The sequence below is a fragment of the Polypterus senegalus genome, chromosome 8, assembly GCF_016835505.1.
Source record: "Polypterus senegalus isolate Bchr_013 chromosome 8, ASM1683550v1, whole genome shotgun sequence".
NCBI classification, from domain to species: Eukaryota; Metazoa; Chordata; class Cladistia; order Polypteriformes; family Polypteridae; genus Polypterus; species Polypterus senegalus.
This window is the reverse complement of record NC_053161.1, coordinates 18,309,270-18,324,660: the sequence shown is the minus strand read 5'-3', so window position 1 is coordinate 18,324,660 and position 15,391 is coordinate 18,309,270. Positions and strand designations below refer to the sequence as shown.

Sequence of the window (15,391 nt, the reverse complement as noted above, 5' to 3'; positions counted from 1 at the left end):
CGGGTGTTAAAGACACAAATCAAATGTATGTTTTTATTATATTGTAGAAATAATAATAATAATAGCAGCTCACTACTCAAAACACAGAGCACCTGGTCTCGAATCCGGGACCTTTGAGTTATAAGGCAGCAGTTCTTGCATTTGTACCATCCGGGAATATGTATTAGCTTTCTGTCGATTTCCATTTGAGCTTGGGTTTGTAACTCATTTGACAGAAACATGTAATCAAATGCTTTTTTTTTTGGTTATATTCTTGAATAAAAGTGTACGTGTTTATTTGATATTTCACACATTATACACTTTTTCTGCTTTAGGTATGTGTTCAGCATTTCTTGCATTTCTCGCATTTCCTTTCATCCTACACTTACCCAGATCTCCGTAGACACGGAACACACATGAAATGCATGTGTTCCACATAACGATATACTGTATTATTTACCCTATACAACTCCAGGCACCCCACATGCAGATAAGGAGCCTTGGCTTGAGCTGGGAGACCTTTTTGCCCGCAAGCTGAGCTCCGTCAAGGGGGTGAAATAGGACAGCTGGCTGCTTGCTGCTTGTGCTGATCGACACATTTACAAAACAAAAGACACTGATGGAGAGGTGTGAAGGGATTTAAGGTGGGCTGGGATTACAATTTTTTTCGTAGACTTCAGGGATTCTAGTATTAACACCAGATGGATTATTCCAGTATAAGGTAAAAAATACCAGGACTACATTTTAGGGTCTTAAGAGATTTGAAGCAGAAAGTGCTGCTTTTTTTGCACATTGATGACATTATTGTCTTTTCCAAATCTATTCTTTAGTATCTTCTAGGAGGAGGAGGAGGAGGTTGAGTGAATGATTACGGGGCGTTGCTGGACCCACCACATTTGGATAACCACCCAGACTGAGATCCGAGGATAGTCATGCAATAGGTGACACCTCAGCACCACACCAAACATTGTGAGGTTTTTTTTTTGTATGGTGGCTGGAATTCTAATCCTGCCACCAATCCTCAAGTTTTCCCTGTAATTTGGAGGACTTGCTTGCAGGGCTGGATGCAGATTAACTTAATTCCCAGGATAAATATCTTAAAACATAAACCAGGGAACAGCTACTGGGCTGTATAATAATGACAAGTATCTTATAGACTTGTTATTATTATACGGCCCAGCAGTTGTTCCCTGGTTTATGTTTTTTTTTCCATTTTTATAGTTTTTTTGCAATTATTTTGGTGTTTTTGTTTGTTCATAATTTGTCCTAATATTGTCTTATGCAAACATTGTTAAATTGTTATGTATTATTTATATGCTTCAAGGCTACTTTCTTGTGTTCTGTGGGTGCAACATGCAAGAGGTGGGCCACTATGATGTCACTTGTGAGGGACTGCCCTCTGCCTTTATATTAAGGTTAAGGAGTTTAGTCCCTCTTAGGTTCATTAATTCAGATTTGTGGAGTCAACAGCAGTTATGCAAGTATCATTTTGATCTTGGGGTCTGGCAGATATTTTTGTTTGAGTTTTCTGGATTTTTTGTTTAGTTTTACAGACTGACTTGATAGCCTTTGGTTGCCTTAGCCACTTTTTGTTTTTTTATCTCTTTATCTATTTTTGCCACTTTTGGAATTTAGTAATTTTTTTTAAATATATGGGACTTTGTTTTGTTTTTGTCCTTCAAGGCAGAAGATTTACAGTAATCTTCTCCCTTCAGGAGCATTTTTGTGTATAACTTCTTTTTTTTCAGGATCATTTGAAATATGGCACTGTCCAATTCCAGATAAGCAAAAAATAAAACAAGTGTTGTAAATTGTTTTTCAGTGGGCAGCTTAACTTGGGTTGGGGCTGACCATCTGTGGCTTCAGAAAACTCTGCCCCAAATGAGTGCTCAAATGTAAGCAATCAGAAGTTGCAGAGAAGAGATTAGGGCCTGTTAACTACAAAATTAAATATGGTTCCGGTGCTGAAATAAATAAAATGTATTATGATTATTATTGTTATGAAACTTTTTATACTATTAATGGACATTACTCTTGTGTGTAAATAAATCAAGAAGGATGTCTGTTGAATAGAATAGATGACCTGGAAATCTGCGTCCAGTGGAGGCCTCTGCCATACTGGAAATTCAAATAGAGGTGAAGGTAAAGGGCTGTCTGTAGTGCGTGTGGAGAGATAGAGACTCAGACTCTGAATCTTAGGCAACAGTGATTAAATAGTGCCATCATAACCAAAAAGGTAAGTGTACATACAGGAACATGTGTTCTTTCCTGGTAAGGCATAACCTTGTGGAACACCAAGCTGCAGCAGCACTCTCCTATCTGGAATAGTCGTGTAGAGTATTTTGGAATCCCGTCTTAATTTCACTGTTGCCTGGGTCAGAGGAACTGGAGAGGCATAACATTTTTTGAGCCAGCGTTTATCAACTAATGCAAGTGACTGTATCAAGACTGCTGATTTCATGTCATACGTGTGTTGTGTATGGGATAAAGTTCTGGTGTGTAATTGTTTGAAACTGTCATTGTTTTGTTATATATACAGTATATATAAAATATCTTGTCATTTCATTTTGGTTATTTTAAAGAGAATCAAATTATACCAGCCAGAATTTGGGTAAGAGCTACTGAGTAATACTACATTAAGGTAATCAAATTAGGCTTAAAATTAGTAGTGCTAGACTCGTAGGAAGTTGGAGATTGGATCATCACAAGTTTGTCAAAAGCTTGAGAGGGATAATCATGTTAAAGGCAGACCTGTAATCTATTAAGAGGGTTCAGACATACAGTACAGTACATTCTTGGTAATTCTAGATAATGAAGAGTATCACAAAAAATCAGGGGCACCTTGGCCCTTCCACTGTACTATTTGTGGTGAAGGAAAACTGTTAAGGACTCAAATATTCACTAGACAGTGTTGTTCAATACTTTTATTATGAAATATGTCAAGGTGACTGATCTGTAATAATGAAGCAGCACTCTTTAAAACATGCATTATGTAGGCAATTTTATAGCCTGAAGCGTGAAACTCTTGCCCGATGGTAGTGAGACCAGCTATGTTATATGGGTTGGAGACAGTGGGACTGACCAGAAAGCAGGAGACAGAGCTGGAGGTGGCAGAGTTAAAGATTTGCATTGGGTGTGACAAGAATGGACAGGAATAGAAATGAGTACATTAGAGGGTCAGCTCAAGTTGTACGGTTGGGAGACAAAGTCAGAAAAGCAAGATTGCGCTGGTTTGGACATGTGCAGAGGAGAGATGCTGGGTATATTGGGAGAAGGATGCTAAGGATAGAGCTGTCAGGTAAGAGGAAAAGAGGAAGGCCTAAGAGCTGTGGATGTGATGAGAGACGACACGCAACTGATGGGTGTAACAGAACAAGAAGCAGAGGACAGAAAGATATGGAAGAAGATGTGCTAACGGGAGCAGCCAAAAGAAGAAGAAGTGATGCATCAAAACTGTTTATGAAAATACAAGCAAACGGATAAGCACAGATCTAAGTATGCACATGGAAAGAAAGTCTGCCTGTTTAGTTCAACTGTTGATCCTCTCTAAACAAGTGCAACTGCAGTTGGAGAGGGCACAGGTACTTCCAAGCAATAGCTGCCTCTAAATATTGGGAAAGCTTCTGTCTTGTGCATCCAAGGACTGCTAGATCTTATACAATTTCACAGATCTAAAATTGCAATTTTTAAATTTCACAGATTGCAGTAACACACATGATCCAAGAGGTAAAGGTATTATTGTGAAAAATTGACACTGGGGATTTAATTCATTCGTTTTTTTTCAAAACAAGGACAAAGACTGTGTTTTTGTGTATTGTGTCACACATTTGTGTCAGAGGAGCTCCTCACATGCTTGATCAAGTTATGTGATAACCTACTGGGCTCCAACAGTTCCAACAAACTGACCAGAGAGGGCATTTAGCCACGCCCCTTTAGGTCTGTGCAATGTAAGAAGCCTGGCGGCCTGGGAGAAGCTGTCTTTTACGATCAGAGCGACCCGCCGGATGGAGCGCCAGTAAATGACCCTTAATTCCGCGGTGAAGAGCCTAATACTTGTCTTATGATTTGCCCAAACAGCTGTTTGTACAAATGCCAAACGGCATGCTTTTTGTTGGAATTCATTGAATTAAATGGAATGATCTGGTTGATGTCTGAATTTTTCATCCTCCTCATGACCTGTCATTCCTGCACCAGGCCACAGTCAGGCTCTGGAGCAGGTTCTATAAAATAAGTTGCCCTTATTTTATAATCAATTTGCCAGTTTAGAAATGCTCAGTATGGTGTGTTCTCCCTTGCCAAGGAAACAGTAGACAGTATAATGTGTTTGGTGGATGCTTTTACCCATTGGGATTTACATGATAAGAACAGGTAATAATTGTTTATATTAATATTCTTTAGAGATGGAGCACTGTTAGTTGAAGGCACTCAGTGAGATAGTAGCAGGAATGGAACCAACCACCTTGGCCATGTTTATTTTATTATCTATACACACCATTCTGAAAGACCACAATTCAATTTAATTCAAACAAAGACCTACCTGACAGCCTCTGTATATTCTTACGAACAATAAAAGTGTGACGTGAATCTGAACACATAGACATGATTCAAAGATTAGTGAATAGTGATACCTCTGGACAGCAGGACAGGAATGGTTTGATATAGATATTGGAGTCGTGAACCTTCAGATCATGGTCCCCCAGTCCCCGGGTAACACCTATAGTTGCCATAACCCGTGCCTGTAAAGAAAAAGATGACAAAGTGATTTTTTTTAAATGACAAAACTTAAACAAATTTTTCTGAAAAAACTGGAATATGCACTTGAAGTTTTAAGCTGTTTGTCTGCTATGGGAACTTTAATTCAAATGGTACATTTCCTTAGCACTCTTTTATGGAGTTCTCTCAACAACAAATTGCACTTGTGACCTTTTGCCAACCTCATTAGATTCTCACTGCCAGCTTACATGAAGGCACATCCCTTGAGCAGACACTCTTTCATCACAGACTGACAATGAGATGTTCATTTATGATCTTCCATGTTTACCACAAACATTTTCTGCAATACACAATTCTCAAGAAATCGAAAATCAAAAAATGGCATTTATGTAAAAAATAATCTGTACAGAAAGCTCCTATAAATTAAGAGTCAATCAATCTGAAAATGTATACGCATCCCATAGTGTAGCAAGGAATCAAGAACAACATTTATATTAAGCTAGTATTGCTATCACATTAGATTTAAAAGCAAAAATTGACACAAATATATCTTGGGGTCACACTTGTCAGACAGCGAGTAATAACTGCTCACCTTTTTGCCTTCTCCATATATCAGAGGAAACTTCAGATCATCATCCACAATGGTTTTATAAGCCCTAGAGAAAACAAAGCACAGCCTTTTAGCAGTAATGCACATACAAGTCTTTTAATAGTTTATTAGTAATGACATTTCTGTTTTAAATTTGTATGTAAAAAAAGCTAAAGCGAAACATTTAACATCATATATTGTTATGCTATTGTGCCACTTCAAAAGATATCACAAGCCCAGAGCCTCGATGTCTTTTGAATTTTCTTTCTTGGACTCCCAAAGACTTGCAGCTCAAGGACTGGCCTATTTGGATGTCAGACATCAGACAACCAACCCTGATGGGCATCATTCTTGTTTCAAGTGAACGCTAATGATGTTTAGGTAAAACATAATACAGGGTGGTCCAGATCTAATTATGCAGATCCAGATCGTCTGGATGACATTGATTTATGCGGGGATGATTCCAGTTCAGCGCAAAGACGATTCTTCATGTCGTCAGTTCGCACACTTCTTGATGGTCAGGGATTTTTCGGGTGATTTTCTATGTAATAAACTTAATAAGTTATAGCGTAATGACAACTGCATAATTAGATCTGGACCACCCTATAGTTTCACTGGGGGGAAACTACAGGAAATGGAGTTGAGAGGTTTAGGGGCCTCACAGCCCACCAGAAGAACATCATGTAAAACAGGCCCCAGAAGGTGGACTGGTTGATCTGGCAAGGTAGCCCAACTCTACAAGGTTGCTGAGGAGGAGATAGGGCAGCCCTTCTGTTCATACCATATAAAGAGAATGAAAAAAGAAGTAAGATGAGAAAAATGGCAGTTTGCCATTCTTCCCTTATGAAGTATGAATTCTGTGGACTATAACTTGTGTCAAAATAAAATGGAAATTAAGAATTAAATTATCACATGCAAAAGTACAGCAATATATATAAATCAGTCAATAAATTGTGAAAAAATATTAATTAAATGTATCATCTAATTATTATGAAAAGTCATCTAATTATTAGTAGAAGTCATCTAATTATTATGAAATACAATGTCATCATCTTATATAAAATGTCTACATGTGGAAGTGTGTGTGTTTGTCTATCCAGCCCGGAAGTGCAAGGCTACTACAGCATGAAGCTCAGAGAGGTGGCCCCAATTTAACAAGTCAGAAGAAGAAAGCGACTCTGTGGCCAAAGTAAAACCGCAGAGAAAAGAGAGAAACTCTTACGCAAGTGAGTCGAGCACATCGGCAAAACGGTATCCCTTTTACTTTTTCTCCCGTTGCTAATACACAAGCGAAGAGAACATTTTGGCAAAATGAAACCTAGGAGAGAGATGCCCAAAGTAGTTCCTTTCAATTACCTGACATCTCTACATTTCAATTTTTTTTCTGACGATTTCAATAGTTTTTAGGACCCCAGGCTTTTTACAGCACAGTTTTATTATAATTCCAGTTTTCATTTCACACTGTTCTTATTTTTAAAGACAATTTGTTTCACAATACAACTTTTCCGAACATCACATTCCCAAATGACTCCTTTAGTGCTCAATCAAGGCCAGCAGGCTAAGCTTTTTCCTATTGGCTAATCCTTTGCTGTTGATTACTTTTGCTTGCTATAGGTGATAGGTTACCAAAGATTTTTTACTTTTCTTCTTTTTCTTTTGTACTTTCCTCACACTGGTAAAACTTTGAGGCAGTAAGATCTGTAGTGGTTAGTGCAAATGAAATATCATTTTTTAGATGTACCAAGCAATAGGTTCATTTAATAAATAATAAAAAACTGAATAACAAAAGCCTAACAATCTTAAGGTTCTCATTATTACAATCCACAAGAAATGCCTGGTATAAGAAGCCCACTGCGAGTTGCGTGTCGTTCCTCCTCCTCCTACATTTTGTCATTTATTACTAAATTATGAAAAGCATTTCTGTTTTAATGATGTGTTTACACAGATTATTGCAGAAATGGAACACACATGAAATGCATGTGTTCCATATAACGATCTATTATTTTCCAATACAACTCTAGGTACCTCACTCCCAGATAATCAAGGCTTGAGCTGGGAGAACATTGTGCCTGTTCTGCGACAGTGGAGGAGATGGAATAGTAGACTGCTTGCTGCTTATCTTGTTCAGCACATTTACAAGACTAAAGACACTGACAGAGAGGTGCGAAGGGGTTTAAGGTGGGCCGGATGTACGAGTTTTTTCATTGCCATTGGTAATTCTAGTGTTAACATACTTAACACTGCTAGTGTAGCTGTGACTGCACTTTCACTGTTGTTTTGTGTCTCCCTCTCTTTCACTGTTCCCAAGTCAGCAAGAACATCCCACTACTCTCTCTCTAGAAGTCTCTGCCTATTACCTTGAATGTTCTCAGGGCTTGTGGAATGCAGGGACTCCCTCCCTGTTCCTTTCTAATGGGTCATTATCAGTTAAGCATCTAGCCCAGCGGAAAATCTGAAGAGCAGTCTGTAGGCAACAATACTATTTGAAGATGAAATGACTGTACATTGGGAATGCTCGGACAGATAAATGATCTTCCAAATATTCACACTGAATGAAGAGATTCTATGTAGTTTAAGATCATTTGAGCACTGTGTCCACACAGAAGGACATCTGAAAGTATGTCAGATGGAATTTCCAGCCTTGAATGTTTTGCATTCAAGTTTCCCCCAGTGATTCCTTCACTGGCATTTTCTTGTAGACAGTAAGTGTTAAACTACTCATGACTTTTTCATTAGCGCCAGTACTTTGAAGAGCACTATGTTTGAGCATTCCCAATATAAAAAAATCACCAATTTGCCTCATGACAGCATCATGTGTTAAATGATTCGCTTCTACTCAAACTAACCATCCCAACTTTCAACTGCCTTTGCGTGTCGCCTGTTTGAACTCGAGTACTGCTAAAAGATCTTTGGCAACCTACTGTCCAAAATCAGGGAAAGCAATCGACAGCAAAGGATTAACCAATAGGAACAGGCTAATGAAGGTGGTCTTTGTCTTAAGTGACAAGTGATGAAACCCTCATATGAAAAAAGGCATTGGGAAATACAGGGCGCTGGTATCAGAAGAGCCATTTTGAAATGTGCCATTCAGAAAAGTCACATTGAGGATGAAATAAAGCCTGCAAATATGATAAAATAACGACATTGTACTTCATATTAATTAGATGACTTCTATTTAATTAGGCATTTTTTTCACAATTTATTGACTCATTTATATATATCGCTGTATTTTTGCATGTGATTAATTTCATAAGTGCCACTTTATTAATAGTGATTTTGGCACAAATGGTATTCCAATGTGCCAAGGGCTTCAGTCTACTAGGCAGTAAGAGAAAAGTAGAAGCATTTCCTAATGGTTCACCAAATGCTTTGCTCAGTAGTCACCTTAGTTTAAAAGAGATACTTCTAATTTGCTTTATTGTAAATAGGGGACTAAAAACTTTGTAAAACTCTAAACTTGCACAAAAAACAGTTAAACGTTTTCGCTGTGTTTTTTTCACATTTGTTCATTTAGCAGACACTTTTATACAAAGACAGCTTACAGATGAGGTCAACATAATTGTGTAAACATAAGACCTGAATGGCTAGGAAAAAGCACCAGAGCTCACGAAGGCCTCCAAATAAGTAGGTCTTGAACTACTGACTAGGGAAGCATCGATGACTTGACGTTGATGCATGCTGCTATAAGGAACCAGTGCAGTGACCTGAGAAGGGGAGTGACGCCCACCCATTTCTGCTGGTTGAAAAACAGACGTGCTGCTGCCTTCTGAAAACAACTACAGTGGCTTTTTATTTTCATTTTTAGCATATGAGTGAACGCTTTGGAAAGGAGCACCATTACAACTCCCAAGCCTACAATAACATTTTAATGAATTAGACATTCCAGCTATGGGTGCCAATCTAGATCTGGGCACACTGAATGACACACCACCACTTAGAGGGAGAAAATGTAGAAATGACTAAAGCGAACTTGGATGGGATGCCACAGGGCACTATCGTGCATAATCTAACACTCAGCACAAACTGGGTCAGCTTAGAGTCACCAATTAGCCTGAGGATGTGAGACTGAGTAAGATTCAGAAAGGATTTGAGCACAGAGTGATGGATGCCAACAAACTTTTTAGCCATTATTCTTAGGTAAAACACAACTTTACTTGTTGATGGAACAAAGTAAGAAGGCATTAGGTATAAAATTGTACATTGAGCACTGTGTGAAGGCATTAACAAAGTCAGCCACTTAGCATTAACATCATCCAGGAATGAAGTGGCTAATAAAAGGCCTGCTGTTTGTTTGCTGTTGCTCAACTTAAAAGCTCTCATGACAACACTGTAGTTCGATGAACTCTGAATATGTGCTAAATTGGTAACTGCATGTCAAAACACCATTCTGCTCTGCTTCATAGGTCTCTGGAGCAGTATTAAGAAATCAATTTACAGAAACATATATGAAAGCAAACAGACAGATACTGGTGGTCAAAATATTAAATTATGTTCTGTGATTTGTATTTATTACATTTACTTATAACCATTCTGAGTGGAAAGAACTCAATGAAGGAAGTTAGGAATAAATTAGCCTGGAAATGAATGAAGATGCATGTTCACATTTTCTGGTTGTGATATACTGTATTTCAGGCAAGAAACGTGGGATCTTGTTTCTTAGAAAAGAAACTGCACAGCTCTGAAAGCCTCGGAATTTGGAGGTGATAGATTGGGGTCAATCCTAGAAAAATTCACTGTTTCTCTTGAACCTTTTGACTCTTGTTCAAAGCACAAAAAGGGATATTGTGAAAAGAATAACATCTGATGTCTCTTTAGGCTGCAGAAGACTCCTGAAAGTGTGAACTTAGAGGCAGAGTTCACACGCCATGTGAATCGTTCACAGTTTGTACTTTGTAACATTCGTTTGTATATTTCTTAGTTGTAAGTATAGCAGATATTTTGAATGTCAAGTGCAAAATTGATAAGTGGGGAACATACATTATGTATGCATACTTTATAATCATAGTTATGTTTTTACACTTTATTTTGACAGTAAAAATGCAAACTGTTTAGAAAGCCTGTAAACCTGTGAGCTCGTAATAGAAAAAATGTATTAGGGAATGAATGGATAGATGGCTTCGCAGTGATTGTTGAATGAATTAAAATAATGCTGAAAAAATTTCAGTCTTTCATATTTTATTTTTAGGTGTGGACATGGAGGGGCCTCATGATGGAGGGCCCAGTTCTGCCTTGATAGTAACTGGCCTCTCACAACCCTTAACTGGATTAAGTGGATTGGGGGAATGGTATGTTACTTCAATCACATTTTCTAATATTTTGGAATAATTTATGATTATTTGCAGAATTTTGCCTTCTGCTCAAAAAACATTTAATACAAAAATGCATATTTGTTCATATATGTTAAATTGCCGTTTTGTTGCTGAATGTGTGTTAGACAGCCTTAGCCTAAGTATATGGTGCTGACGTCAAGGTGAGATGGCACTATGGATGGAGCACCTTCCAAATGCTTAATTAAAACAAACATAAATACGTAACTTGAGATGTGTGCTACATTGATATACATATCCATTCTTCTAATCACATAATTTGCGTTTTCTCCAATTGCTTTGTACCAATTCCTGAATAAGAATTATGGTTCTCCAAATTATTAAGTGAAAACCCCACACTACTCGGTCACTTGCTCACAGCACAATAGCACTTCTCATTGTTTTTCGAAGATTACAAATGCTTTAGTACATTTCTCCAAATGACTACTGTGACAGATTGGCACCGCTCTCGCTCCCTTGAACCCTCAGACACCACGTCAGACACCAGATAAAAAGTCCAATAATTATTTATTACAATAATAATGTGCACAAAGCACCCTCCACTCCACAATACTCAATAAACAATACAATTCTCTATAATTAAATCACAATCCTCCATTCCCAGATGCTTAGCCACCCTTCTGTCTGGGATCTCCCACAGTCCTTTATAGTCCTCGACCCAGAAGTGTTTCTGAGCCCTCAGTCCATGTGATTATCCAGCACTTCTGGGTCAGGTAAAACTTCTCTTTTTCTTCAGCCCGGAAGTATATAATTTCTTCCGTTCCCATAACTTGGAAATACTTCCGGGCTATACGGAAAATATAAATCCCTGGGCCTCAGCAGCGACTCCTGGCAGCCCCCATGGTATCCAACAGGGCTGTGCATTATAATTCAACTGTCCATGATTCCCTGCTGGCATTCGGGGCACCTCTATGCTGAAAGGAGGGCGCCATCTGGTGGCCTGGGGGTATTGGCCGGGATGAACGGCCAGCCATATCTCGCACTACGTACAATTCTCATTGAATTGGCACAATTCTCACTTGTGCTAGCCATGTTGTTACAATGGATTATATTCCGTTTTAGTAGTATAGCTCTGCTCTGAAATATACAGGGCTATTCAAAATGAAACAGCAGATTTCAAAAATGTATTTCAAACGAACTGTATAAGACAGAAGCACATTCCGCACATCACTGGATACAGGAAAGTTCAAAATTTGTTCCTATGGTCCTTGAGGTTGCATGCACTCAACATCAAAACAGTAGACTATTTCTTGCCACACATGAGTCAACTGGTCCCTAGTTACTGAATTCACAGCTTCTTCAATTCGATTTTACAAATCTTGTAGATTAGCGGGCATAGGTGGAACCTTCCAATCCATCATCCTGGAATGGTGTAATTCAGGTAATGCCAGACCTTCATGCAAGATGGTGCCCCACTCCTCATTTTAACTTGGAGGTCCAGCATAACCTAAACGACACCATTCCAGGACAATGGATTGGAAGAGGTGGACAACAAGATCTTGCTCATCATGTATGGCCTCCCAGGTCTCCAGACCTTACTCCTTGCAAATTTTATCTATGGGGGTACATTAAAGAAAGAGTGTTTGTTACATCTATGCCTGCTAATCTTCAAGATTTGCGACATCAAATTGAGGAAGCTGTGAATTCAGTAACTGGGCACCAGTTGACTCGTGTGTGGCAAGAAATGGTCTACCGTTTTGATGTTTGTCGTGCTACATGTGGTGCTCATGTTAAGTGTGTGTGACCTCAAGGATCATAGGACCAAACTTTGAACTTTGCTCTATTCAGTGATGTGCGGAATGTGTTTCTCTCTTATACAGTTTGTTTGAAACAAGTTTTTGAAATCGACTCTTTCATTTTGAATAGGCCTGTATTTAGACACCTATGAATTGTGCAAATCATCACATGCAAAACAGTCTGGTATAACATATTTAAACAAAATTGTGTTGATGTGGTATTGTAATGCCTACTAAATTTATAAATTGCTTGTCATTCATTTACAAAGAGTAGGTTCCAACACATTGGCTTAACCAATGATACGTGGAATGAAGTGAATCTACAAGTGGAACTCATAGAAACTGGCAAGTATATTTTTGCAATTAGACCACATTTGAATTATGAATACTAAAACCGTTAAGTACGTCAACTTCTACCACGCAAACATTTTCAATTGCTTGTCTACACAATGATCAGACTTTACAATTTAGTGTCACTGGCTAATTCACTGACACCAAACTTAAGTTTAGAGACATGAGTTTTGAGAGAATTACTTCATTTTGCAGATAAACCAGAATGCTGTGCTGCAACATATAACCTTTTTTGGGAAACAAATATAAAGTTGTAGGAACTTCAAAACTATTGAGACATGTGCCAATGCAAATGAAAAACACTAATAGCCAGAATGGAGCTTCTATACAATAACATAGATACATTTTAATCCTGCATATTTGCTTTGTTTTAATATTGAAATTTGGAACATTTGACTAAATACTTCCCACCACCGTGATCCTGGTTTGGATCCTGCAGGTTAAGAAAATGACATGACATGACAGAATATTTCTAAAACTTCACAAAGGTTGTGCATCTAGTAAATGACATAATCTAACACCTATAAAACTGGATGGAGAGAAGAACTCAACAATGTAGAATAATACCTTAAAGATGGTATCCATTTCCAAACATAATCCAGTGCAGGATCACAGGAAGCTGGCGCCTATTCTAGCAACCTCAGGCACAAGGAAAGACCCAGCCTTGGATGTGGTGCCAGCTCAGTCACATCCTTTCATATCTGCCAAATCAGATTTGCCAGGTATCCTAACCTGCACAACTTTAGGAACTGGGAGAAGCCCAGAGATAAACCCACATGGACATGGCAAGCAAATGCAAACTCCACAATAACTGGGCCAGGATTCAAACCCAAGTGACACAGTAGCACTAATAACTGGCTCGCCACGCCTCCTCTAATTAAGATAATTTATTCTTAAATATTCTATACAGAGATATATTGCAAAGAACAGTGCTTAGAATGGATGACTAAGGAAAAAGAATTAGTGTCAAAATAACTATGCAAAAAGTTTAAAGAAACTGAATCCATTACCTTTGAAAAAATGAATATGTTTGTAAATTATTATTTTCAACCTCTTTTCTGCTAACAACACATTATTTCTAAAATCTATAAACACATCCACTTCACCTTGCCAGTCTAACTAATATATTCATCATCACTTGGGTGAGGTGAAAAGAATAAGGCAGCACCATTCTGTGTTGAATTTGAAACAAGCACTTTTCACATGCTAATGTATTTGCTTTCAATGATTTCAAATATAATTATTCCAGCAATTTTTACCATAACATATAACCATCAAACTGAAGTGCTTTTGTGATAAATAGAATAGAACTGATTAGTTGGACTAGCAGAATTTCAGAACTTTAAACTGTGTTGGCAGGCTCTTATAAACACTGTGCTGTTCTTTCAGAAAAAAAAAAACAAAAAAAAATCAAACTTTCTTAAGATACATTTCTTGAAAAACGTCAAATTATACTTTCAAGCTGTGAAAATATTCTGATTTAATTATATTTTGGAAGCATTGAAAAGCTACACGCTTCACATTGCCATATAATGCTGGCTAAGTTAGACCACACTAATTACAAAGCTGCCTCTGTGTATTTTAACTCTCTGTTTGTATTTTCACGCCATGCTTCTACTACACTGAAAGCCACTGTACATTTTAAGAGTTTCTATTGCATTTTTAGATCTGTGTTTTTTGGAGAAATGTTCTTTGATTGCCAGTTAGATAACAACAGGTAAGGCCAATCTGTACATTGCTGTTTATCCACTGGGGACCATGCACATTCAATGCCATGACAAATTCTTCACTTTTGGCTGCATTAGAATTGAGTGATACAGATTGGATCTCCACAGATGATAGGCTTACAGTTAATATATTAAAGAAAAATGCTTGCTTGTGTTATACATGCCTTTTCTTTCTAATAGCGTTCTTCTATCTAACTTTAATATTTTCTTCTGTTCTTGTTAAGAATTCACTAGGATCTTCGTAATTTCATTTTTTTAATTTAATACAGAATAATGTTGGCATTTGAGTTATTGAACTGTTTTGTGTGTTGCTTTGCATGTGCACCACCATGTTTTCTGTAGCAACATCGTGTGCAACTAACCAAGTGGGACTGAGTTGGTGGAATATGAGGTCAACTTGTCACTACTATAAGAGAAACCTGTAATTTACAGTACATCTCAATATCAGAACCTTTCAACAAAAGGCAACACTCACCAAATAAAAACAAACAAGTGAGTCTCATAATTGAAATAGCGTTTTGTTATGAAATGATTCCATTTCTTATTTTTTATGGGCTTTTTATTAGATCTTTAGATTAGTTTAGATTGGATAAATTTTATTAATCCCATGGGGAAAATTAGATGCAAATAGCAGCAGAAAACAAAAAAACAAGTACATTGGGTGGGAAGCATTGAATTTCCTGATAGCAGTGGGCACAAAAGACCCCGAGAGGCGCTTCTTAGCACACCATGGTGGAATGAAAAGTGCTCCAAGACAGCGCGTCCTAGAGGGGATGGAGGGCATTTTTGAAGTCTGCATCCAAGTTGGCCATCATTCTCTTTTCCACAACAGCTTCACTGTTTTGTTGTGCTTTATGTAGCTGTTTGGGGTTCTGATGTGGGGTGATTTCAAATCCAGTGTTGTTTTAGTTTTTTTTTTCATTTTATTTGAATAAAATAACATTCCATACAATCAAGTCAAACTTATAC

General features: G+C 37.8%; 1 protein-coding gene across 2 annotated transcripts in view; it reads right to left on the bottom strand.

Annotated features, from left to right (window-relative positions):
* Nucleotides 1-15,391, bottom strand: part of ppm1h (protein phosphatase, Mg2+/Mn2+ dependent, 1H) — a 293,957-nt gene that overhangs the window by 10,714 nt on the left and 267,852 nt on the right. For both annotated transcript variants that reach the window (XM_039760843.1, XM_039760844.1), the window contains exons 7-8: nt 5,285-5,348; nt 4,608-4,715 (exon numbers count right to left, since the gene is read on the bottom strand). In XM_039760843.1, coding sequence (XP_039616777.1) covers nt 4,608-4,715; nt 5,285-5,348 — 172 coding nt within the window. The remainder of the gene's footprint in view (nt 1-4,607; nt 4,716-5,284; nt 5,349-15,391) is intronic.